The following is a 26,497-nucleotide window of genomic DNA, read 5'->3' as shown; positions in this document are numbered from 1 at the left end:
TCAATATGAGTCAGTATTCAATTTAGGACCAAAAAAACCCAACTAATGTAATATTGGGCTGGTTGAGGAGCAGTGATTCCAGGAATAGAGAAGTGATTGTTCCATCATCCTCTGCCCTCATCAGACTTCACTACAATTTAAGAAGGATGCTGATAAACTTCACAGTGCTCAAAGGGGGACAATCAGGATGGAATAATGAAGGGCCATTTAAGGATCCATTGAAGGAATGGATCTTGTTTATCTTAGAGAAGAAAAGAATTAGGAGGGGATGTGGTTTTTGTTTCAAGTATTTAAAGGGCTAACATATGGAAGAAGGAATATATTCATTTAGAGTATAACCAGGAATGATGCATGGAAATTTCAAAGAGGCAGATTTAGATTTGATGTTAGAAAAAACTTCCTAACAACTAAAGCTGTGCAATCAACTGCCTAGAGAGGCAGCTGGTTCTCCCTATTTGTATGTCTTCAAGAGTGGCTGAGTAGCCTTTTACTCAGCAGGATATAAAACGAATTCCTTTTGTGTATGGATTACATGGTCACTAAGGACCTCCCAACTCTCAATTCTGTGATCCTGACATGAATTTTTTAATCTTAGTGTGATATTAACCTGTTTTAGTCATACCTAGGAAAATGGCAGCTTTCTCAAACATATACATTTGGAACAATTGAGGAGCAAATTTGTAGAAAACCATAAGTGCAAATTAATATATCAGGTGGTGTGGTGGATAGAGCACTGGGCTTGGAAATCATGCAGATTCATCTGGTGAATTCAATCTGGCCTCAGACACTTACTAGCTGTGTGACCCTGGGCAGGTCACTTAACTCTCTTTGCCTCAGTTTCCTCATCTGTAAAATGAACTGGAGAATGAAATAGCAAATCACTCTAGTGTCTTTGCCAGGAAAGCCCCAAATGGCATCACTAAGAGTAGGACACAACTAAAATGACTTAACAACAACAACATCAGCACAAACTGACAGTATCAGTCAGTCAATAAAAATTTACTAAACATTTAATGATGTGTCAGGCTCTGTGCTAAGCACTGAGCATACAAAACATAAAGTAAGACAGTCCCTACTTTCAGGGAGCTCACAATAGAATGATGGAAGGGAAAGGAAAGATGACAAAAATTTATTAAATATCTACTATTTGCCAGGTACTATTCTAATGGTACAAACAAATATGGTTTCATTTGATTCTTCCAACAACCCTGGGAGGTAGGTGCTATTATTACCCCTATTTTATAGTTGGGGAAATGGAAGCAGACAAGTTCTTGTCCAGGGTCACACAGCTGGTAAGTGTCTGAGGTCAGATTTTAACTCAGGGCTTTATTACTCCAGGATCTGTGCTCTCTTCCACTGTACAACCTAGTTGCCCATGCAAACAGTTTCATTAAAAAAAAAAATCTATGTGTAGGGTATCAGGCTGTGTAGGATGCCAAGCGATTGATGAAAATTCAAGTATGACTTTAGAGGTAATGAAAAGAAACAAAGAAATAAATATCCTAGAGTCACACATTTGGCAAAGAAGCATAGCCCAACAGTACCAGTTCAAGCCATTTTCTAATATTTAGTTCATACTTCATCCTTTCTCAAGTGCTCAAAATACTCACAAATGGATCAGTGATCTCATCAATGTGGTTATACCCTGTAGAGACATAGATTGGAGTCCATCCATACCTGTCCTGTGAAACCTCCTGTCCACTTTCTTGTTCCCTCTGTGCTCTCTTCAAACCACTGATGTTACTTTTGGAGGCATTATTCTTTTTTCGTTGTTGTCATTCAAGTCATTTTAATTTTTTTCCGTTTTCAATACAATATTTTCCCCAATTACATGTAATGGATGTATTATTCTTAAATTAAAGCCATAGCAGTTGCCATATTTTACCAGTTTTCACTCAATCCAAGCCCATAACTAAACTTCCAAAAATATATTTATCCTATCTCATTATCTTCTTGATAATCAACTTTAGGTTTGATGTTAGAAAAAAACTTCCTAACAATTAAAGCTGTGCAATCAACTGCCTAGAGAGACAACTGGAAGTTTGGGACATTTGAGTGAAATTTGGAAATGGCAGTGGTGAAAGAGAGAGGTTTTAGCTTCCAGTTATTAATTTATTTAGAGCAAATCCAAACAAAAGTTCAATATAAGAACATACTGCATTTCTGAAACATCAGAATCCAAACATATCCAAAATACTCTTAAGAAGAGCTACTGATTTGAAGAGACCAATTTTCTTCTTTAGATGAACTAAACAAAAGAAATAAATTATTTTCATGATCTTATGTCCTAATCATTTTAGGTAAAAATTTTACATCAATAATTCAAAACTGACTTTATAAGTAAGTGACTGATTGATTATGTGGTGTGATTACAGGAGCTCCTTCTCCAAGAAAAGTATCCCCTCTATATCATATATCTGTCCAATACTTTGGAATCATGTTTATCAATTTTTCTTCCAATGACTCCTGAGAGATTGATTATTTGTCCTCTATAGATATGATAACTGAGGCATAAAATGGTTAGGCTTAGTGTCTTTTCCCAGAATTTCAGAGAGCCTACAAAACTTCTCTTTAATGGTAGAAACATTCTAATGGAAATCTTTTACAAAAGCGACTTGACCAACATTCACCCAGAAGGAAAAGTGTTAAGGTACTTGGTCCTTGGGAACTGGGCTTTATTTCAGAAACAAAGGCCCACATTTAGACACAAGGAGCCTTTGTGTGGGAAGGAGGGCACCAAACAGTTCTAACCATTCCTTTCTCAAGATAGATTTTACTCTTCCTTTGTTACATTTTCATTTATGGTTCTTAAAATATGTAGCTTCACTCTGATTCATTGTTAATATGGACCACAGAGTTTGTAATCCAGCCATTAATTGGTTTCATACCCTGCATATTTTTTAAGCAATCTCTTCTGTTTAATAAAATATTTTGTCTGAAGGAGATGTCTTAAAATAGAGGAAGATGTCTTCAATTCACAGTAACAACTGCAAAGTGCATCACAGATGTTCACACTATTCATCACAGCTTAGACACAAGGATATTATACTTTGTTCTGTGGCTTAGTTTTCATTATAAATGAAAATACCTCATCACCTTTAGAAAATATGGCATAGCATAGATTTGGAGAAGCAATGTGAGACACTACTGCCATAGTCAGGTAACAAATCTTGGTCAAGATAGCTGTGGGGTATTTTTCCCAGAGAAATTTATGTGCCCATATTAGTCAGGTTCACTGGCGTCAGACAGTGGAACATGAGGCAAAGTCAGCAATAAATGATATCTTTCTACTAATTAGCATATGCCACCAATTTGAAATGGATAGAGAACAGAGAAAGGAAATTTTAAAAATACCCTTTTCTAAAAAAATAATAATAATGAAAACAAAAACAAACAATGCATTTAAACTGATTTAGTTGTTTCAGGTGCCTGGAAGTTTCAAGCAACCAAAAAGAACTGATTTCTCCTTTAGGTCAGCAGTCTCTGATAAACAGTAGTAGGTAACATTTCATGGTCCATGAGCATTTGGACACCTTTTGGGGTGAAACTAAGTTAAGCCACTTGAGAGGCCTCATCTATGGGGTGGATTTCTGGTGTAGTAGAAGAACCAGTAGGTTTAGAGTCAGAACACAATACTGTCTTACAATACTTGCTACTTAGACCAAGTCATTTATTGTCATTGATTCTGTTTGCTCATCTGTCAACAATTGGAATAAGGTTATTTGTATACCTCTACTGCCTTCCTCAATCTCCCAGAGTTACCGTGAGGATGAAATGAGATGATAGATATGATGTACTTTGTTGACAATAAAATCCTATGTTTGCAGCTGTCACTGCAACCGTGACTTTTTCACTAACAGGTTTTCCACCTTTATGAGGCTGAAATTCTTAGTTGATACCAATATGAAGACTTTGTGAAATGACTGAGGAAGGAGGAAAAGTAGGACTAGGCAAATCCTACCATCAAGGACTTCTGCTTAAGTTATATGAAACAGCTGGATTATCAGCCCATCTACATGTCCATGATACTTAATCTCCTACTGATATGATGCTTATGTGGGAAATTGTGCCAAAAATTTGATTTTTATGATACTCTTTCTCCATTTAAAGTTTTTTTTTCTATCAAATTGAAATAATTAATTTTGTTTTGATATTTTTAAAAATCTCAGTTTCTCCCCTATGGTTTTTACAATATTAAATCTGCCATGGCGGATTTTGCTAGCAAATTGCTTCAGATGGAGTTGGTACCAATCTCAAAAACATAGATCCTATGCCAACATTTTTGTTTATTTTCCAGTAGTTGAGAGCCAGTGTTCCCAAACTCCTCTGGCATTATTACCACAAGTCCTTTTGTGCTTTATGGTTTATAAGAGCACAAAAACCAGAGGCAGTATAAGAAGAGTTCACATTTATATAATGTTTTAAGGTTTGCAAAGCACTTTGCACAAGAACCCACTACACTATTGAGTGCCATTATCCTCATTTTAGAAATAAGAAAACTGAGGCTCAGAGAAGTTGTGACTTGCCCACTCATAAAGTTGTAAGAGCCAGGCCTCAAACCTAGATCTTCTGATTATTAAGATCAGTGCCTATTCTGAGACATCAATGGTACACTGACAGTATAGACTTTTGTTCTGACTTTCTTAGAGCACCAGAATAAGTAGAGAAAGTTTTAAAATTAATTTTTATTTTTATTCTGAACCCAATGAACACCAAAGACAGTGGTTACTTGCATATATATGGTAAAGGGATTGTGTATGAAAATGTGAGTCTCTATTATCTATAATTTGCTTTTTTTTTTTAAGTATGTCATGAGGTCAACCTGTGGGTTTCAAAACTGTCTTTCTTGTTTGACCTTCTTTGTGGCCTTTCTTCTGTTATTTCCTAATTTTAAAAGTTGAGGCTATAACTGCCCAGGTAAATGAAGAAAATTCTAAAGCTTCTCTACATAGAATATTTCAGGGTCTTTGAAACTTGTCAAGTCCTGAAATAAATCAAAGCCATGAGTTTAGGAATGAAGTGTCTTTAACTGAGATAAGTTTTTATGGTTTTAGGAGGAGAAGGGGCAGAGAGAGCATGAGGTAGCACTAGTCATGACCTCGTGGCCCATGGCAATCCGGGCAAAGAAAGCTTTCTTATTCTGGATGTTTTGCACTTCATGCCATGCACCCCAGTGGAAGAGGGCAAGGACACTAGAAGCCAAGCCAGCTTGAGTCAGGCTTTCCCCACAAGGCAAAATCCCTGGGTATGGTTCTGCTCAACCTCTTAAGAGTAAGAATTGTAAGGACATTACTGAAATTCTGGCATTATAAGGGTCATTTAAGGAAGTGGCATAGGACATTTGGTATTAACAATTTCTGTCATTATGGTAACAATTATATTAACAAAAATCTTCTGTCAAAATATATGCTCATAAGTTCATAGGTTTAGAGGAGAAAGGAACCTCAGAGACCATCTAGCCCAACCCATTTCACTTCTGAGGAAAGAGGTTACTTGTTCAAGGTCACACAGGTAATAAGTGTGTTAGAGGAGAGAGAAATAACACCTTAAAAATAAATTTTGTCCAAAGTGCTTCCTCGTGGAAATACCAAAGGATCCAAGGCACCAGAAGACCTGGAAGAGTGCTCAGAATTTCTGTGCTGAAGAGGATGCGACACTTGCCTCCATCCAAAACGAAGCAGAGCAAGGTATGGTATCGAAAGTTTAATTTTGCCAAATTAACTATTGTTAGACAAGTGTTTTACATATTTACTTTAGGTATTTGTTATAATTATTTCTCTGTGTACATGTTCCTCTTCCTCAAAAAAAAAAAAAAAGGAATTTAAACTCCTTGAGGGCAAGAGTTATTTTGGTTTTTGTGTCTGCATCCCCAGTGCCTAGCAAACACTAGGTGTTTAATAAATACTCGTTGAATAAATGAATATTTGAATAGCCTCCCTGCTGTTCTAAAAATAAAAATCTCAGTCTAGGTGAAGGTGGTAAGTGCATCAGCAAGACTGTATAAATATTCATTGTTCTAAGTAATGATCATTCAGATGGAGTCTAAAAAGGCTAGGGTGGTATATGCATAACAAGAAGCTGCTGGTGCTGCATTCTTTTTGTCCCCTTGAGAGTAGTGTGCAGAGTAAGGGGATATGTGTGATCAGTTTCCTAAATGGCAAAGAATATAATATACTGTTGGCACAATGAATTTTCCCTAGGCCATTTAAAGATTTCTCTTCCCAGGATGATTTGGGTTTTCACCAGCTGTGCATTATAATTTAAGTATAGTAGAGGGATTTTTTTTTTTCAGTAAAACAGTTATTATACAAACATGTTAGAATTGTTTTGTTAAATGTGTGATAAGACCCCAGGCCTGGCCAGCTAATGTTAGCAAACAATGACATGAAATAGGAGAAAGAATGCATTACCTTAAACAAGGACAATGGAACAAACTCCTACTGCTGATTTGTAATTAAGTTTCCCCTTTATTTAAATGTAGTAATCATGGCTACAAACAGGGATATGTGATTACCCAAATGGTTTCTATGATATTAATGTTAGTAATGTATTCTTGTTTTTGCAGCTTTCATTACAATGAATCTTTTTGGACAGAAGGCTAATGTTTGGATAGGCTTGCAGAGTGATGATTATGAAAAATGGCTAAATGGAGAGCCTGTAATATATTCTAACTGGTCTCCAGTTGAGATAATAAATGTAAGTTGTGAGATATAGTTTTCAGAAGTCATTTAACAAATGATCTTGTTGAAGAAGGAAATTTTAGTCAAAATTATTGGGTTTTCTGTGATACTCAAAGTAATCTGAATTAGTCTTTTATTAGTAGTTATTTTTTTTAACAAATCAATTTAATGTTATTCCATGAATATGTTGATTCTAATTATCACTGTTATTTTTTTTACTTTGTGTTAAATTCAGTGATAATATGAAAAAATTGACTAATTGTGCATGAATTTTATAGTGTTTATATTTTGATCAGTTATAAGGTATGTTCTATACTGAATTTTCAAAGGTCCACTGTGATTTTTTTTTTAACGACCAATAAACTTTTCTTTTTAAGAGTAAGAACTATAACTCTACAAATGTTCAAGAACCAGTTCCTCTCTGTGCTTTGTTATCTAGTAACCCTAATTTTCATTTTACTGGAAAATGGTATTTGGAAGATTGTAGGAAAAAAAGTTTTGGATTTGTCTGTGAAAAAACACAAGGTAAGGAACCTTTTTTTTTTTTATCATTTTCATTGGTAAATATCATGATCAGTGTCCTTTTACATATTTAATATAGTCATGCCCTACATGCCTTACTATGCAACTTCTTTTCAGTGAATTTCCAAATGAAGCAGAGTTGATAATAAAGCCTGTATACTTACTTAAATTGTATAAGAAGACTTCATTGGATGGCCTTGGACTAAGTTCTCTATTTAAGTGACAAGACACACATCCACAAGAAAAAACGATGGCAGGTTGCGTTGGCTTCCATATCCACCTTTCCAAATGGTCTCTGGGATTAAACCTGGCATAGAACACACTGTTTTTCACTCTAGGGGTCAGCACTACCCAAGATCCTCATGGAGGTTCAGAGACATTCAGAGAAATTGGAACTTTGGGGCTCCAAAGATCTGTTTGTTAGTAATACCAGTGAGCTCTAGGCTATTCATGTGGAGTATGGGAAGAACTTTTTGTGTCTGCCCTCTGTCCAAGACCATGGCATTGATGAAGGGAATGACAATGAGCTGTCAAGCTTGAACAGACTATCTTGCATACTAATTAGTAATCAAAATTATCTCCATTCTACATCAACTAATTTATATAGTACTTTGCACACTTGAAAGCTCTAACATTATTATTATTATTATTATTATTATTATATTGTCACTTATTATTGCATTTAAGTGATATGTTGAGAGATAATGAACTACTAATGAAAATAATCTGGGAGGAAATCTTTTAGTCTTCATACTTACCATGTAATCATATCATAGATCAATGGAATTCTGAAACAGAATATTAGCTCCATTAAACTGTAGCCAATTGAATCTTAGTATACAGAGCTGGAAGAGACTAAACAATCATCTAATCAAGCGCTCTCCTTTTCCAAATAAGGAAACTGAGTCCCATTGAGGTAAACTGTCTTGCTTGAGGTCATGCAGCTATTGGGTAGCAGAACTGAGATTTGACCCCAGTTCCTTTAACTCTAAATTCAGGATTCCTTCTAGTATACAATAATATCCCTCAAGGGAGCAATGGGGAAGGGACCCTGGAGACTGGACAGGAGGATTCCCTAAGAATTTTAGAGCTATCTATTCCATGTCAAAATTATGGGCATGTTTCTCTCTCTGAACATCATTCCTCTTCTGCCACTATTTCAAAAACTTAAAAGTTTTTTTATTCAGTCATTTATTCATGGCACAAGGATTTATCTTTAATTTTATCTTAATAGATTCAGTCCAACATCCTAGGCTAGGAATAACTTTGGGCTTCTCACCCAATCTTTCTCCTTATTAGCTGATATTTCTCAGTTTTGTGTTATCTGCAAATTTGATAATCATGTCATTTATGTTGCTTATCTAAATCATTAACAAAAATGTCCAGAGCATATTCTTATTATCAGTATAGAGCCAAGGACAGTTCCCTGGAACCCTCCATTAGAAGCCTCCATCCAAGTTGACATCAAAACATAAATGATTACTCTCAGGGTCCAGTTATACAACCACTTAATCATATTTTTATTTGGCCTACTTCTCTCCATTTTTTACACTAGGAAAGCATAGTCTTTTAAAAATAGGATTATGTTATAGATTTATGGTCTCATTGTTAGTGGGGATCTTCTGGACAAGGAGACTGCCTCAAGCAAGGCAGGTCCCCACATCCTCTGCAACATATAAGTCTTTGAGATTTGCCCAGAGCACTGAGATGATGAGTGATTGACCCAGAGTCATACAATCGGTATGTGTCAGAGGCAGGACTCAGCTCTCTATCTGCTCTCCCACACTGGCTTTGCTAAAATCGAGGTCAGCAGTTTTCAAATGTTTTTTTATATCAGGACCCCTTCACACTTTTAAAAGTATTGAGGATCCCTCCCCAAAGAGCTTTGGTTTACATAGGCTTTATCTTAAACCATCTTAGTGTCATTGTAAAAGTAGTTTTGACTTCACAAATTCCCTGAAAGTGTCTTACGGCCCAAAAGGAGCTTCAAGACCACACTTTGAGAACCACTGATGTAGGTAAACTATATCTGTGGTATTTCCCTAACCAGGCAAGTAACCTATTAAAAAGAAAATTAAAATAATCAGGCATGTTCTTGTTGAAGCCATGCTGACTTTATTTTGTCATAGATTTTTATTTATTCTGTTAAATATTTTCTACTTAAATGGAAAATTTTTTTGACATTTTTTTTAAATTTTGAGTTCCATATTCTCTTAATTTGATATTTTTTATACATGTGAAGTCATGCAAAACATTTCCATATTGCTAACCAGAAGATATACCAAAAAAAGGAAAGAAAGACTTTAAAAGTATGCTTCAATCTGCATTCAAATTCCCTCAGTTGTCTCTGTGAAGGTGCAAAGAATTCCTTTGGAATTGTCTTGATCAGAGTAGCTAAGTCTTTCACAGCTGATCATCCTTACAATATTACTGCTAATGTATACAATGTTCTCCTGGTTCTTCTAACTTCACTTTTATCAGTTCATATAAGTCTTCCCAGGTTTTTCTGAAACCATCATATTCATCATTTCTTATAGTACAATCAAATTCCACAACTTGTTCAACCATTCCCCAGTTGATGGGCATCCCCTCAATTTCTAATTCTTTGCCACCACAAAAAGAGTCACTCTTAAAAATTTTTGTACGTGTATGTCCTTTTCCCTTTTTTTTCTTTTATCTCTTTGGGATACAGACCCAGTAGTGATATTGCTGATTAAAATGTTATGCCCATTTTATAGCCCATAGTTCCAAATATTCTTCACAATGGTTGAACTAATTCAGAACTCCACCAACAGTGCATTAGTGTCTGACTTTTTCCACATCCTTCTACATGCTGGCTTTTTATAATCAATCATTCTCTCTAGGTCACAGAATAATACAATTTCAAAGCTGGAAGGAACTCTGTCTATATATGGTCTGTGGTTTGTCCTTCATTCTCAAAGAGGATAATGACACAGGAAGATGATATGACTTGCAACTGACTTTGGTTTGAGTGAGAGAGGGCTGTGCAAAGTCACGGGTGTCACTTTCTCCTCCAGAGCCATCTGGGTCCAATAGCCAGATTTTGATCAGGATGACTAGAAATGGCCCAGGATGCAGTAGAAGACCGCGGTCCTTTTAAGCTAAAGTCTTTTCAGGTTCTCACTTTGAGTGAGGCAACTCCCATTAAGTGAATAGGCCTCTTTAAGAAATGAGTCAAGGGATAGCCCCTTTAATCAAAAAAGAAAAAAAATCAGACTATGAGGGGAAGATTCTCAGGGTTGCTGGCTGAAAGAGAAACAGTCTACTATATACCTGAAAGTATTCTCTGCATCAGTTTATCAAGTTTTCCTATGTTTCTCTGAAATCACGTTTTCAGTTTTTACAAAATAATAATATTCCATTGCATTCATATACCATATAACAATTTATGCAACCATTTCTTATTTCTAGTTTTTTGCTACCACAGAAAATATTATTAGTAGCTTCATTTTCAGTGAACCCAAAGAATTCACCATTTGACAATAATTGCTTAGAAAACTGGAAAGAATCTGACAGAAATTAGATTTAGACCAACTCCTCTTACCACGTAACCAAAATAAGCTCTAAATGGGTATATGACTTAGATATAAAAAGTCACATCATAAATAAATTAGGATAGCATGGAACAAATTAATTCTCAGATCTGTGGACAAGAGAAGAGTTCATGATCATACAAGAACAGAAAGTTTTTTAAGGGAGAAATCTAAGCTATCAAAAACCGTACAAAAAAAAGTACCATTCACTTATGATTAGAGAAATGCAAATTAAAGCCACTCTTAGGCTCCACCTCACACCCACTGGATTTGCAAATGTTGAAGGGAAAAACAGACACATTAATGCAATGTCATTAAAGCTGTGACTTGGTAGAGCCTTTCTGGAATCCCACTGGGAGCATTTGCAACAGATATCAAACTATCTCAAGGGATACAAAATAAAGCTACAAAATAAAGAAGACATGTTTTCAGTTATAGCCCAAAAAGCTTGAAAGAGGCATTGAACATGAGCCAGCATGGATTAATAAAGAATGAACTTGTATTCCAGAAGATCTGCTTTCAAATTCTGCCTCAGACACTTACTAACTTGTTGACATTTATCTAGTCACCTACTCTCTGTATGTATGCCTGTTTCTTCATCTGTAAAAATAAAAATAAAAAAAGGTGGGGAGGGCATTTGGTCTTAATGACTGCTAAAGTCTCTTCTAAATCCACAATCTTTTGATCCTGCTTTGTTGAGGCCTTGAATTATACCACAAGAACCCCAAATGATTTCTAAATTCCTTCATCCAAAATCATAGATTTTGAGCTGGGAGGGACTTTAGAAGCCATTTTGCAGGTGAGGACCAGAGGCCGAAAGGTTAAGGGCCTTTTTTGCCTAGGATTATACAGATTTAGTAAGTGTCTGGAATAGGATTTGAACTCAGATCTTTCTGACTTCACATCCAGCACTCTAAAAAGGGCAAATTTACAGATTTTTTAAAAAGCATTTTTACAGTGAGAATTGTTTAAAAAGGCTACCCACGATTCCTCCAAGTAGTCATTTTTGGTACTGGTCTTCAAAAACAGAAAATTTGCCAGGAATTTCAGTATTTATCCCTAAGTTTCAATGGGCAACTATTAAAGTTATGACTCATGCCCCCCACTACGTAGTTTCACCGGTTCCTGAGGCATGCTATAAATGTAGTAGTCAGTTCTAGTAGAATGAAATGGATTCTGAAACAGATGAATCAGAAGATCTGGTTTTTAGCCCTGGCTTTGCCACTAACTAATAGTATAAAATCATTTCTCCTCTTCGTGGACCTAACATGGTATTTTTGTTATTGTTACAGATACTTCTGGACATAATGTAAATGCATCCAATATGTATCCAATACCAGAAACTTTAGAATATGGAAACAAAACTTATAAAATAATTAGTGCCAATATGACCTGGCATGCTGCTTTAAAAGCCTGTATGGAGAGTGGAGCAGAATTGGTCAGTATTACAGACCAGTTTCACCAGTCCTTCCTCACTGTCATCATCAGCAGACTAGGATATGCCCACTGGATTGGACTCTTTACCTCAGATGTAGGTACAATTTTTTTAGATATATTTTTACATAAATAAGTGTTGAATGGGGTGGCAAAATGGTCATGGGAAAAGAGCTAGACTTAGGAGACCTGGATTTGAATCCCAACTCTGATATTGACTCTCAGTATGACTATAAATAAACAAATCACTCAATTGCACTGAGACTCAGAGAAATGGTTTTTGTACTATCTGACTCACAGGGTTGTGAGGAAAGAGCTAATAAGACTAAAGTGATATATAACAGTACTTTTTTTTTTTTTTGCTTTTTTTTGGAAGGGGGAAGGCAGGGCAATTAGGGTTAAGTGACTTGCCCAAGGCCACACGGCTAATAAGTATTAAGTGTGTGAGGTCAGATTTGAACTCAGGTCCTCCTGACTCCAGGGCCGGTGTTCTATTCACTGTGCCACCTAGCCACCCCCATTATTTTTAATTTACCTCCTTTTCTAGGTGTGGCCAGTAAGAATTTACCATGTAATACTTTACCTCATGTTAGCGAATTAGCCCACCTATTTACTCAGTTTTAAAATATTCCATCATGGTCCTTTTTGGTATCTAGAGGCCTAATTTGATTATTTTCTTTAGCACTTACCATGTCCTTAGCAGAGTGCCTAGCACATAGTAGGAACTTAAATGTTTATTGAGTAACTAACATAATTCCTTTTTTAAAAAATCTACTTATTTGTTTATTTTTAGTTTTCACCATTTACTTTTATAAGATTTTGAGTTCTAAATTTTCCCCCTCCCTTCCCTACCCTGTCCCCAAGACGGCATGCAATCTGATATAGGCAATACATGTACAATCCTATTAAATATTTTCATATTCGTCATGTTGTAGCACCATAATTTCAAGAACCTTTGAGATTTAATTTGCAATTACTGTTTCTCTCACCTTGGTACTATGATCTGGAGACCTTTTTGGTTGTTTATTGGAAAATTGTGGATATCCCAGGATCCAGGAAGGGATATGTCTTCTTATTCTCAGGTCTTCATCCTGTCATTGGTTAACAGAGGGGTGAAAGTAGAGATATGTTCTGGAATTGAACTGTGTGATGTCCAGTGTAGAAGGGGCCTTTACTGAGAGAGTTCATTGTCATCCAAAGCGGGGATCTACAGTATCCCAGACAGGAATCTTTAATTCAGGAGTGCTTAACCTAGGGTCTGGGAACTTTTTTTTTTTTTGCCTTTTGGAGGGCAGTTGGGGCTAAGTAACTTGCCCAAGGTTACACAGCTAGTTTTTTGTGTGGGTGTTAAGTATCTGAGGCCGGAACCGAACTCAGGTCCTCCTGACTCCCGGCCAATGCTTTACTCACTGCGCCACCTAGCTGCCACAAACTTTTTTTTTTAATATTTTGATAATCATAGTTTAATCTAATTAGTTTTTTTTTTAACCCTATATACTTTTGTTATACATTTCACCAGACAGCCAAGAGGGGTCAGGACATGCAAAAAATACTAAAATCACCTACTCTAAATAAATTTCCTTCTGTAGAATGGTCTTAATTTCGAGTGGTCGGATGGTACCAAGCCATACTTCACTTACTGGGAAGATGAAGGATCATCATCTGTGGGTGCATGTACATTTGTGGCCACTAATGGACGTTGGAGACGTACAGACTGTGAAACCCCTCTGCGAGGAGCAATCTGTCATGTGCCAAAGGGTAGGATCCTAACTGGTCAAACTCATATGGCAGAAAGTTTGCCATTTATTTTATTCAACTTATTCACTAATACTTAAAAGATAGTCTTGTACAGATCTGGTCTCATGAAGGGGCTGCACAACATCTCCCAGGTGTCAGCATATTTTGGCTTTACTGATTTCTAAATTCCTTCATTCACAATCACAGATTTATACCTGGGAGAGACTTTAGAAGCCATTCTACAGGTGAGGACTAGAGGTTGAAAGGTTAAGGGCCTTCCTTGCCTAGGATTATACAGATTTAGTAAGTGTCTGAGATAGGATTTGAACTCAGGTCTTCCTGACTTCTAGCACTCTTTTTTTTTCTTTGCTTATTTGGAGGAGGGAAGGCAGGACAATTGGGGTTAAGTGACTTGCCCAAGGTCAAAGGGCTAGTAAGTGTTAAGTGTCTGAAGCTGAATTTGAACTCAGGTCCTCCTGACTCCAGGACTGGTGTTCTATTCACTGCGCCACCTAGCGCACCCCCCCCCCAACATCTAGCATTCTTAAAAAGGCAAATTTGCGTATTTTTTTAAAGTACCATACAGTGGGAATTGTTTGACAGAACACTAAACTAAGAATTAGGATATGTGTGTTATTATAGACCAGATTCTACCACTAGTAAGCTGTGCAGCCTTGGGCAAGTCTCACTGGACTTCAGCCTTCATGTCTGGAAAATGAGGAGGTTGGTCTAGATCAGGGGTAGGGAACCTGCAACCTCAAGGCCACATGGGGTCTTCTAGGTCCTTGGGTGAGGCCTTTTGACTGAGTCCAAGTTTTATAGAACAAATCTTTTTATTAATGGGATTTGTTCTATGAAGTTTGGACTCAGTCAAAGGGCTGTACTTGAAGACCTAGACATGTACATGTGGCCTCCAGGCTGCCACAGGTTCCCACCCCAGTCTAGATGATCTTTAAGATGTCTTCTAGGTCTAATGTTCTATGTTCTGAGATAGATATCTATTGAGTATATGAGATGTAGGCTGGGAGTTGAAGCTAACAAATGCAAAGTATTCCTTCCAAGCTCCCATTACTCCAGTATTCCAATAGTCCTTACTTAAGACTAGGAGTTGTCAACACTCAATTCATCTCAAGTAAAGGCCTGCTGAAGTGAATGTAAAGATCCGATTTTCTTAGGGTTAGCCCTGTGTTACCTTTAATCTTCTTAGCTGATTATTTTATTTAAATGCTCCATAAAGAGTTCTTAGTCTGTGAAAAAGGAATTGGGGAAAAAAATCTGTGGAAACAAGAATAAATATACACCCAGTTTATCCCTTTGTTAAGAGATAATGAAGACAACAGCTATTTAATAAGCAAATCATTAGGCTGAGAGCAGAAGGGTAAAGGCAAATACAACCTACTAATTTGCAGATCATTAATGGACCTTGGCCAACTGATGGGCATTTATTTACTGTTAGAGATACACAAGGACTTTATGAAGTCCGTATGGACTTTCATAAAATGTGATAGCTTGGGTTACAGATATGATAGAAATAATCTGTCATTTAAAAAATCAAATTCATAAACATTGAGAACAACTACATTACAAACTTTGACATAATCTTGTGCTTTTTCAGATCATATGCTAAATGCTACTCTAAACAAAGAGCCTTAACCCTCTCCTGGGATTAGTAGAATTTAGTCCTCTTCAGCTCATTAGACTGTGTAGTCCTTTAAAATAGGAATCATGCTTATTTTCTCACTAGTCCCCATAACCTCTAGCACATAGCACAATGAATATATTAACTGCTCAGAATCATCACTCATTACCATACCATTTACAGATTGTTTCTATCAGACCTGCTGCATAAATTACTAAAGGTACTAGACTGGAAGTAAGGAAACCTGTGTTCTCATCCAACCTCTGACTGTATCCCAATGTGGTGGCATCTGAGCTGTGCCCTTTCACCTCTTTGAGGCTATTTCCACATCTATAACCTAAAGGATTTGGGCCAAATGGTCTCTAAAATCCCTTTTAACTCCATAGGTATATGTTCTAACCTAAGTTTCTAATATTTAAAAATAAAAAAGTTTAAAATCATAATATGAACTTCATAAAACAATGTATGAATATAGGCATATATACATATGCACATTACATACATATAAATATATAGGAGACAGTATGGTGCAGTAGAGAGAAAGCTGGCCTCCCAACGAAGAAGACTTCAAGTCCTTCCTCTGGCCTGAGGCAAGTCATTTAATCTCTCATTGCTCTGGACAACATTCTGAGGGTGTAAGTTGCAGAAAAGGCGCCAGCCTGCACTGGTTGAGGGAATTTCCTCATCTAGTGAGTTCCCTAAAAATCACAGGTAACAGTACCTATCCTGGTATTTCCTTATATTTATTCTTTCTCCTTAAAGACAGTAGACATATCTGCTATTTCTAGTTCCTCTATGATTAACTAGAATTGTGTTCTGTACACACAGTGGATGCCCAGTAAATAGATATCGCCTGGCTTACTGCACATCCGTTATTCTAGTGATGAAGAAATAGAAATAGCTGATGGGATCCCTGTCTGTGCTATACATCACCAAGATTCGGGCTCATGCTTTGAATGAGAGCCATTATACCATCAGTAAAAACTTTCCCCTTTCTTAATTTTTAGGAAAAGTTCAGAAGAATCAACTTCTTAGGACACTAGAATACCATGTACTTACATGCTGTCCCAACTATCCTAATGTAATGTCTCAAAATGCCACATATTACATGGCTTCAAATAAAGGACAAAACTGGAGATAGGTGTGTGTGTATTTCTTTTTTTCTTTTTTTGCTTTTTGGATAGGGCAGTTGGGATTAAGTGACTTGCCCAAGGTCACACGGAATGTGTATATTTCTTGAATGGACTCATTTTTAAATAGATATACTTCTCTGGGCATCAGTTCCCCATTTTTAAAAATGAGACTTCTAATATCTTTTCAGCTTGAAGTTTGTGATCCAGGACAGTGCTCATACTCCCTCTTCTTCTTCCTCCCCATCCGACCAAACTCCAGCAAGTTTGTAAACTACTTCATACTAAGTTGTTAGGAGCTGATAACAGGTTTAGGTGTCTCTTCTTCCAATGGTATTTGCATTTTAAATGGGGATAAGATGGTAGTAAATGGGAGATATTGCTTTATTTAAAAGTAATGAATTTCTAGTGTCTCAGAAAGTGAGAACTGTTTCCAAGATTGAGTACGGTCTATATGAGTTGCAAGGTTAAAATGTTGAGCCATCAGTTACACATGCCTATTGATTCGGTTGCTATGGCATGCTAAAGATTTCCTAAATAAAGTACAATATTTTTAAATTCATGAAAGGTCTCTCTCCTCTCATAAAAGGCACTTCTATCCAATTATATATTATTTATGGTGTCCTGCAGCAGACATATTGTTGCAAATTTATAGTGGAATAATTCAAGATAAGTAATTTAAAATTACAAAAAGTCTCTAGGGTGGGGGAGGGGGGAGGGAAGAAAAAAAGTTTACGTGATAATTTTGTTGTATGATTTGAAAGGAATAGCAAGTTGTGTATAGTAGGTTTGCAGTTTCATATACAGTCATCTTTTTATTATATTATATTAATGGAAATGCTTGTTTTGTTCCATAAATTTAAAATTAAATGTAAATTTTAAAAATTACTTTCCAAACTTCTTTAAAATCTTTCTGAAAAATTGGTGGCATATATAACAAATTCCTAAAAATGTACACATCATAATTTCGTCTTATCCACAGGTTAGCAAACTACGACCCATGGACCAAATGTAATCTGCTGCCTGTTTTTATATGATCCCATGAGCTAAGAATGATTTTTATATTATAAATAAAGTTTTATTATATTTAAAAATGTAAAAATCACTCGGCTCACTGGCATACAAAAATAGGTGGAGGGCCTGATTTGACTCTTGGGCCATTAGGTCTAATACATTCTATCCTTGCTAGTTTTCTCCTTTATATCAAAGATACTTGATTACATTGTTCCCAATATAGGCTTATGGGCAACAAGATAGAATTTTGGGACCAGTAGTTTTCCACGCTATTGGTAGCACTTTGATACACTAAGCAACATTAATAAAGTGCTTATGACTCTAATGCCAGTACCCAACACAATATACCAACCTAGGAGCTTCTCTCAACAGGACTTTTGAAAAAGAATCATCTTCTGCCTAACATCAGTTGAATTATGTCCACATGGCTATATATTAATGGGACCATATTCTATTTACATATAGGTGGCTACTTCTGTTGAAAATGCTATATAAACTAGCTATAGTTTTATCATTATTTGCCCTGAAAGATATCTTTCACATAATTACTATGAAAATTTCATTAGATTTCTTAGTTTTGTAACTCTTTTAAAAATCAAGGTCAATTTACATGTTTTTAAATCAATAAATATATTCAGTCACTACCCCCAAAATCTTACTTGTTTTTTGTTCACAGGAACAAAAGAATCAGAATACCCCAAGTTATGCAGAGAAACATCTATTCCCTGGATAAAATTTAAAAATAATTGCTACAGTTTTTCTACAGTTATAAACAGTACAAGTTTTGATGCTGCAAGGGAGTTTTGCAGAAAGGAAGGTAATTATTTAATGATGATAATAAGCTTTCTATGTTTTTCATAGCATCTCAATGAACAATATAATGTCCTTGGTTTGTTTCATTACTGTGTCTACAGGCAGCAAAAGCCAATTGAAAAACTATAGTCCATTAAGGATATAATTTTAAAATGTAATTCATTTGTCATTTGGGGAATAATTCATGAAAGTCATCTTTCAGCATGGAATTTTTTAATCTAAAATGACTTGTAGTTTTAGAGGTCAAACTTTCCCTTTTTATGTATTCAAACTATGATCTTTAAAGTTACCTAAAATCAATATTCAAAGCTTTTGAAAAGTATGGTATTACATTTTATACCTTTAAATAGATAATGTAGTTTGAATTCAGAAAATTTTTTTCAACTCCAAATTGTTCAACAGTATGATTTTTCAGGAGCACTAAATTAAGAAGCAGGAGAAAGATCACACTATTCAGTACCTGAAACAGTTATTTAGTTAGCCTATATTAAGCACCAACTGTGTGTCAAGGACTGTGCTAAACACTGAGCATATAGACAGTGATATGGATAGTCCTTTTGGAAAATGCCCTTATGTGTAAAACATTACTGATTGCTATTTGAATGTGTTTCTTCTACAGGAGCAAATCTTTTAACAATTAAGGATGAGGCTGAAAATGCTTATCTTCTAAAAGAGCTCTATGCATTTAGTTCTTCTATCCCAGTGGTCTGGTTGAATGCTCAGTTTGATAATAATGGTAAGTGAATGGAAGAGAAAAGAAAAGCAGTTAAATGGTAATACACCACCATTAGTCTAAGGATAATGGCTACTGGGAACTAGAAACTCTTTCCTTGTAGATAGGCTTTTCTAACTCTTCTCCATGACCTCTGACCCTTTTCAATGACCCAGTCAGAATAAGAATGTTTAGACAAGTTCATGGTATTACTTTTGAGTAGAAGGACATTTTGGTTGAACATTTTGAGATTATGTTTGCATCTCTGACCTATGAGATCCCTTCCAGACTCTGTGACTCTATGTAAAACACTTTTTCTGTTATAGTATAGGAGTGGCCACAAGAGTACTTCATATATACAATTTAATGTTGTTATAATACTTTGTAAAATCAAGGGAGCAATCCTATAAAACCAAATGCAGCTTAATATTTTCCATTCTAAATCCAGCTTGCTAAAACTAACATAATTTATTTTGCTTAATGTTCATTGAATGTTAGTTAACTATCCATTATTTTCCCATAGGTAGCACCATCACATGGTTTGATGGTAGTCCCATTGAGCATTCAAACTGGGGCATAAGGGAGCCAGAATCCAATCTTCTTAAGGCTGATCTTTGTTTTGCATTGAGGACCACAGATGGTGTGTGGAAGCTATTTCCTTGTGGAGAAAAAAATGGATTTATATGTAAGATGGCAACAGGTAGGTGTCCCTATAACCATGAAGTCCAAGTGCTTTCCTCTGTTTTTCTCCATTTCATCCTATGTATGTCAGGTTTGTTTACAGTTGTTTACATATTTTCTCCATCATTAGACTGAGTTCCTTGAGATTAGGGACTGTTTTTGACATTACTTGTCTTCCTACCTCTTAACACAGTACTTGGTACATAGTAGGTGCTCAATCAGTTCTTGTTTACATACTGACTGACTACCTTAGGTTCACTCCACCCTTTAGTTCAGCCTTCTCTTGAGTCTGCAGAGTTTTTAAATCTAAGCATTTCAGGGGTAATCAATCTACTGGCTAACCTTTTAAATAGTAGCTTAAGATACTGAGGTCTCGTTCACTACCAGACAAGTCAGAAAGCATTTTAACTGATGTGAGAAATCCTGTTCACCAACTGCCTTCCTCTCCTTACTGAGAATCATTACATATTGAAGAAAGGGGCACTACAGTGCATCCGTCATTGTTGTATAAGCAGTGGGCTTAGAGGATTATCAGCTGATCTTCAAGAAACCAATTTTCAAGTTGGGGACTTCAGGTTTAGAAGATAAAGCCTTTTTTTAAATTAAAATTTTATCTTTTAATTAATTAATAATTACTATAATTATTTAATTAATTAATAATAATTAACTATCTTTTTAATTAATAGAAATATGTTTTCTTTTCCTACCATCTCCACCCCACTGGGGGAAATAAAAAGATAAACAAATTCCTTATAATAAATATGCATAGGCAGGTAAAACAAATTCATTCATTGGCCGTGTTCAAAAATGCATATCTTATTCTGCATCCTGAATCCAACACTTCTCATCACTGGTCCATTGGAATCATGCGTGGTTATTGTGTTCATCAGAGTTCTTAAAGCTTTCAAAGGTCTTTGTCTTTAAAATGCTGTTTTTGTTATTGTATAGGTCATTCACCTGTCCTGCTCATTTCATATTTCATCAATTTATAAAAGTGTTCAAAACTTCATTTTTATCATATTGATACTATAGTTTACGTGGTATACTATAGTATCATACTATATATATATATATCATACTATAGATATACATCTTCTGGTTCTGCTCACTTCATTCTGAATCAGTCTCTGTCCTTATTTCTTATAGCACAATAGGATTCCATCATATTTATATATCACAATTTGTTCAACCATTCCTCAATGATGGGCATGCCCATAGTTTGCAGATTTTTTGCAAAAAAAAAGTGCTATGATATGTGTTGTATGTATGTGTATGTATAGATGATTGATATTATAGATATGTTTTTCTAACTCTTCTCCATGACCTCTGATCCTTTTTAATGACCCAGTGTTTAGATAAGTTCATGATATTACTTTTGAGTAGAAGAACATTTTGGTTGAACATTTTGAGATTATGTTTGCATCTCTGACCTATGAGATCCCTTCCAGACTGTGACTCAATTTAAAACACTTTTCTGTTATAGTATAGGAGCGGCCACAAGAATACTATATATATATACACACACACACATATACATATATATGTATACATACATACATATACATATTCTTGTATATATAGAACTGTTATTCATTGAAAAAAAGGTCATGGTATTTTCTAGATAGCAGTAATGTATCAGTATTTTAAATGATTTGATTTTTTAGAAATTTTAATCAACAACAAAAAAAGCTTATTTTCTTTCCCTCCCACTTCCACCTTTTCCTGTGGGGGAAAAATGTATAGTCCAGCACAACCTGAATTTCTTAAGAATAATTTCTGCCTCTCTCTATTTGATTTCAGATATTAATAATATGAATCCTGGAGAAGGTAAGTATGTAGCACCATTAAATATTTTTAGTTTTCAGGGAAGATAATCAGATAATATATACATACAGTAAATAATAATCATCAGATAGTAAAAACAAGAAATTAGAGTTTGCTAAAAGCTTCATACTGGTTTTATAGTATATATTTGTCTTTCAGTGTTCCTAAAAGTGTCCTTTTCACCCATCTTCTTTTAGCCCCCAACCACAGCCTCATCCCCCTTACCGTAGCAGTGATGCTAGTTGCCATCTTGGGCATTTCCACATTCTTCTACTGCCTCTACAAGCAGAATGGTGGTTTCTTCAGAAGACTCATCACTTGGGGTAGTGTTCCTTACACATCAACAAACTTGAGAAGGTTACCTGTAGAAGAAAGCATCCTTATTTCAGATCTGGAGAGAAATGATTAATAACTATATTGAAACCATAGGACCACAGTGACTGTATTCAACTTTTAAAAGAAATGGATATTAAGAAAGTCTACGTTATATTTCATTTTATAACCCTGATGTCACAGTAATACAAATTGCATTTAAAAAAAAAAACTAATCAAGCCCTGAGTAATGACTATTTGAATTACAACCAGCCTGGTTTTATTTTAGGTTTTTTGCCAAAAATGCATCTTTTTTTCTTTTTTAAAGAAAGGGGTATGTTGGCTGGGGGTTGGAGGGTACGCTTTAAGCAGAAGACCTGAGTTTGAATCCTGGCTTAGCCACTTACTGCTTATGTGGCTGTCTGGGCCTTATTACTAGATTAGACTGGATGAACACTAAGATCCTTTCCAGGTCTAAATCTAGGCTTCTGTGGCCTAGATCCTAATACTGCTCATCAATCAGACTTTTTTTTTTTTTACAAGCCAACCTTTTTAAAGGTACAATGTGACCTGAGACTACAAGATTGCATTTCTACTCAGTAAACTGAATTAAAAATTCCCCTGACTCCAAATCTTTCCACTACACCACAATAAGCCTTCATCTTCAAAATATAAGGATAGGTGACCATTACCTGTTTGTGACTTATAAGGATAATTGGCTTAAAATAACCAGATGGTAAATAAAGACCATTTAATAAAATGTCATGTGAAATTAAAGTTCTGTATTTCTAAGCGGTCTTAGTAAAAACTGCTAATGAATTAGTCTTCCAGTCAAGGGATATTGAAATAGAACTGTCACATATAATGACACTACTGATTAAATATGTCATTAGCCAAACATTTTTTGTAGTAAGATGAATTCACCAATTTCCCAATGCTCTGTAATTAGACATAGAGGGCTACATTTCTAAGTGTCTAGGCATATGGACAGTTAACGCAATCCTTCCTGCTGCCAGAATTTCTGAAATGAGCAAATTTATGAAATAAACAAGATACTGCAATTCTGTACTTTATATAGATGCATATATTTTCACTATGTGGACATATCCACATTTAAGTCTTATCTGAAATAAGCTTCATGAGTTATCAAATACAGCATGGAAAAACCTATTGAACAAACTTACTAAGAAACCATGGAAATATTAGTGACTGAAGTATCTTGTTAGAATCTTGATCTTCTTCAGCCTCAACTCTAGAGCTCTGTAGAGTAATGGATAGAATGTTAGGTTTGCTTCAGGAAGACCTGTGATTGAATTCAGCCTCTGATGAATCTTGGGCAATCACCCACTTAACTTAAATGGACCTCAGGCAACTCTCTAGGACTTAAGGAGGATGCCGTCTGCACTGGTTGACAGAATTCCCATACTTGGAATTCATAAACCAAAAATTAAGACTTTAGAGAATTATAAAGAAGTGGGTGATTTAAAGAGTCAGCCTATACATTCTGAAATGTTAGATTATTGAACATTACAGAGGTAGTAGCATTTAGTTTTTATATCCTATCTCACATAGCTAAAATGACAGATAAGTAGGTTGAAAACCTCTTTTCACGTGAGAAGATGAATTTGATAAAACACTAGTGTACTATTGGCGAAGTTCTATATTGAGTCAACCATTCTGGAACTATGCCCAAAGGGCTATAAAACCATCTTACCAAGCAATATCACTACTAGGTCTATATCCTAAAGAGATAAAAAACAAAAAAAGGAAAAGGACCCATATGTACAAAAATATTTGTAGCAGTTCTTTTAGTGGTGACAAAGAATTGGAAATTGAGGGTATGTCCATCAGTTGGGGAATGACTGAACAAGCTATATATGATTGTGATGGAATACTATTGTGCTTTAAAAAATGATGGACAAGATGCTCTCAGAAAAACATGGAAAGACTTCTATGAACTGATGCAAAGTGAAATGAGCAGAATCAGGAGTACATTGTACACAGTAACAGCACTATTGTATGATGATCTACTATGAATAACTTAGCTATTCTCAGCAATACAATGATCTGAGACAATTTTGTAGGACTTCGAATGAAAGATGCTGTCCATATCCAGAGACAGAACTGTGGTAGAGCCTGATTGCAGATCGATACATTTTCTTTATTTTTCTTGGGGTTTTTTTTGTCTGTGTTTTCTTTCACAGAATGACTTACATGGAAATAAGTTTTGCATGACTACAGAGTATAACCTATGTCAAATTGCTTGCCTTCTCAATCGGGGAGAAAGGGAGGGAGGGAATTTGGAACTCAAAATTTGAAGAAAAAATATGTTAAAATTATTTTTACACATAATTGGAAAAAATAAAATATTAAATTAGAGAAAGTGAATTTGACATTCTCAATCTCAGGTCAGCAGTGTGAATACGATTTCCCCTTAAACTTTGAACTCTCTGGCAGAAGGGGTCACTTAAACAACTAGAGAAGTTTTGTTACCACTCAGCTTTGGATAAACCCATTTCATATCAGTATTATTTATAATGAGTTCATAGTATTCTCCTGAGTGAATTGGAAAATGCAAATAACAGATATTGCTGTTGAACCACAGTATGACATACTAAGCATTTTTAAGCTTTTGCCAGGAATTTGATATTAAAATATTATTTGTGACATGTATTGGGTGGGCAGCATGTTGCACAGGAGACCATATGTCTCTCTTCTTATTCCTAGGTACTAAAGCAGAAGGGATATGGCAGTTCAATTTCATATCAGAAATTAAAAAGTGATTCTTTTTATTTGATCAAATGAGTTTGGTTTCTCCAGAGTGTAAAGAAATGGAGACATTTAGATGATCCAGAACAGCCATAATTACTGTACTCGATGTCCATATCTTTAATTGATGATTTGGTAGAGCAACTTAAAATACCAGGTTCATTCAGGCAATAGCATTAAAGTGAAGTAGTTTTCTGTGATGTCTCAAGGTTCTTTGAGTTCAGCTAACGTGCACAAACTTAGGGAGAAGGTAAATATTTTAAGACTAGTCTATTCTATATGTCTTGTGCTATAGGCGTCCCTTTCCTGAGTCATCGTCATTATTTCTTGTTGCATGAGGATTTTAAGAGATAAACCCAGTAAACGTTATATTTAACTACATCAGTTATATGAATGATATATGGATACTGTGTATTCTCTGAATGTGACTGTGCATATCATTTGCTCATATATAGCAAAGATCTAATGAATCCTAATTGGGAGAAAGAATTGAAACTAAAAAAAGCCCTCTTTAAGCCAGTGACCTTCTTTACTAAAAGCTAATTAACACAAGTACTGCTGCTTGCAGAGCACTTCTGCTGCAATTTAGATCAAATTAAGGGGAAAAAAATCATTGGAGTGGTGTTTTCTTCACACTCTGAAGTGCCTATGATGGACTGCAGTTAACTCATTTAATGCATCATCATCCATTTCTTGTAATTGCATGTAACAGCAACCTTGAACTTATTCTTTGTTTAAAAAAAAATACCCTACCTATGAAATGATGTTATCTTTTATTTGTTTGCCTGTGCTATTTGGAAATGAAAGCAGAAAGTTTTATTTAAAAGATAGAAAAGACTCCAAGATGCTGGTTTTCTTTTTCCCCCATTAAGGAAAAAATAATCTCTCTTTTCTCAACTATATAGAGGCAACATGAGATAATAGATAAAATGCCCAGTTTGCTTTAGCAAGATCCAGATTTCAGCTTCTGCTTCTTGCATTTGCTAGCTAGGTAATCCTGGGCAAGTCGGACAGCTTCCTAGGATTTATTTACATAGACAGGTTGTCATTTGTGTTGGTGGAAGTGTTGTGAGTTGGGATCCTGGTGTAACTGTGGAGACCTGAATTAACCCTGCCCCGCCCTCTCCCCTTCCCTCCCGCCCCTCCCATACTCCTACCATACCAGGTAGGACCATAGCAAGCAAGGAAGTTACAGTGTAGACCTGAAGCAATTTAGGTTAGCTTTGCTCCCACATAGATTGATTAGGAGCCTAGCTGTGGGCCCTTTGGACAAGAAATGTGAAGAAGGAGCTTTGGGGGCATTGGTGAAATGTACGTGAAATCCCCTGAAAGCTTCCTTAAATGCTGCTTTCTATCGCCTTGCCCCCAGCTTATATCTGTTTTTTTATCTTCCTGAACTGCTTTTAAACATCTTGGGAACTGTTTTCGTCTGAATGATACATTTCATCAGATGCTGGAACCACTACAAAGGGGCACAGAAGAGAATTCCCAAGCCTAGAGTTCCCCATGCCAATAAATCAGTTCTTTCCCAGGATCACATTTTATTTTTTCAGCAAACAAAAAAAAAAATCTTCTTTATTTAATTTAACACCCTCCCTGTGTTTTCTCCTCCCTGTCTCTACCCTAGTTCCTAAAATAGGTACAACATGAAATGGAAAAGAAGTACCTTAACCCAG

General features: G+C 35.7%; 1 protein-coding gene across 1 annotated transcript in view; it reads left to right on the top strand.

Annotated features, from left to right (window-relative positions):
• The window catches only part of PLA2R1 (phospholipase A2 receptor 1), a 163,705-nt gene extending 138,041 nt beyond the window's left edge, over positions 1–25,664 (top strand). Inside the window, exons 21-30 of the mRNA XM_069080124.1 lie at positions 5,570–5,687; positions 6,566–6,696; positions 7,058–7,205; positions 12,049–12,287; positions 13,780–13,948; positions 18,387–18,527; positions 19,143–19,259; positions 19,759–19,935; positions 21,717–21,743; positions 21,938–25,664. Coding sequence (XP_068936225.1) covers positions 5,570–5,687; positions 6,566–6,696; positions 7,058–7,205; positions 12,049–12,287; positions 13,780–13,948; positions 18,387–18,527; positions 19,143–19,259; positions 19,759–19,935; positions 21,717–21,743; positions 21,938–22,149 — 1,479 coding nt within the window. The 3' untranslated portion in view covers positions 22,150–25,664. The remainder of the gene's footprint in view (positions 1–5,569; positions 5,688–6,565; positions 6,697–7,057; positions 7,206–12,048; positions 12,288–13,779; positions 13,949–18,386; positions 18,528–19,142; positions 19,260–19,758; positions 19,936–21,716; positions 21,744–21,937) is intronic.
• The last annotated feature ends 833 nt before the right edge of the window (positions 25,665–26,497 follow it).

The sequence above is a fragment of the Petaurus breviceps genome, unplaced genomic scaffold (genome assembly GCF_028583685.1).
Source record: "Petaurus breviceps papuanus isolate PSGF00001 unplaced genomic scaffold, PetGlider_PUasm1.0 91133, whole genome shotgun sequence".
Lineage (NCBI taxonomy): Eukaryota > Metazoa > Chordata > Mammalia > Diprotodontia > Petauridae > Petaurus > Petaurus breviceps.
The sequence above is the reverse complement of the archived record's forward strand: the minus strand, read 5'-3'. Positions and strand labels throughout refer to the sequence as shown.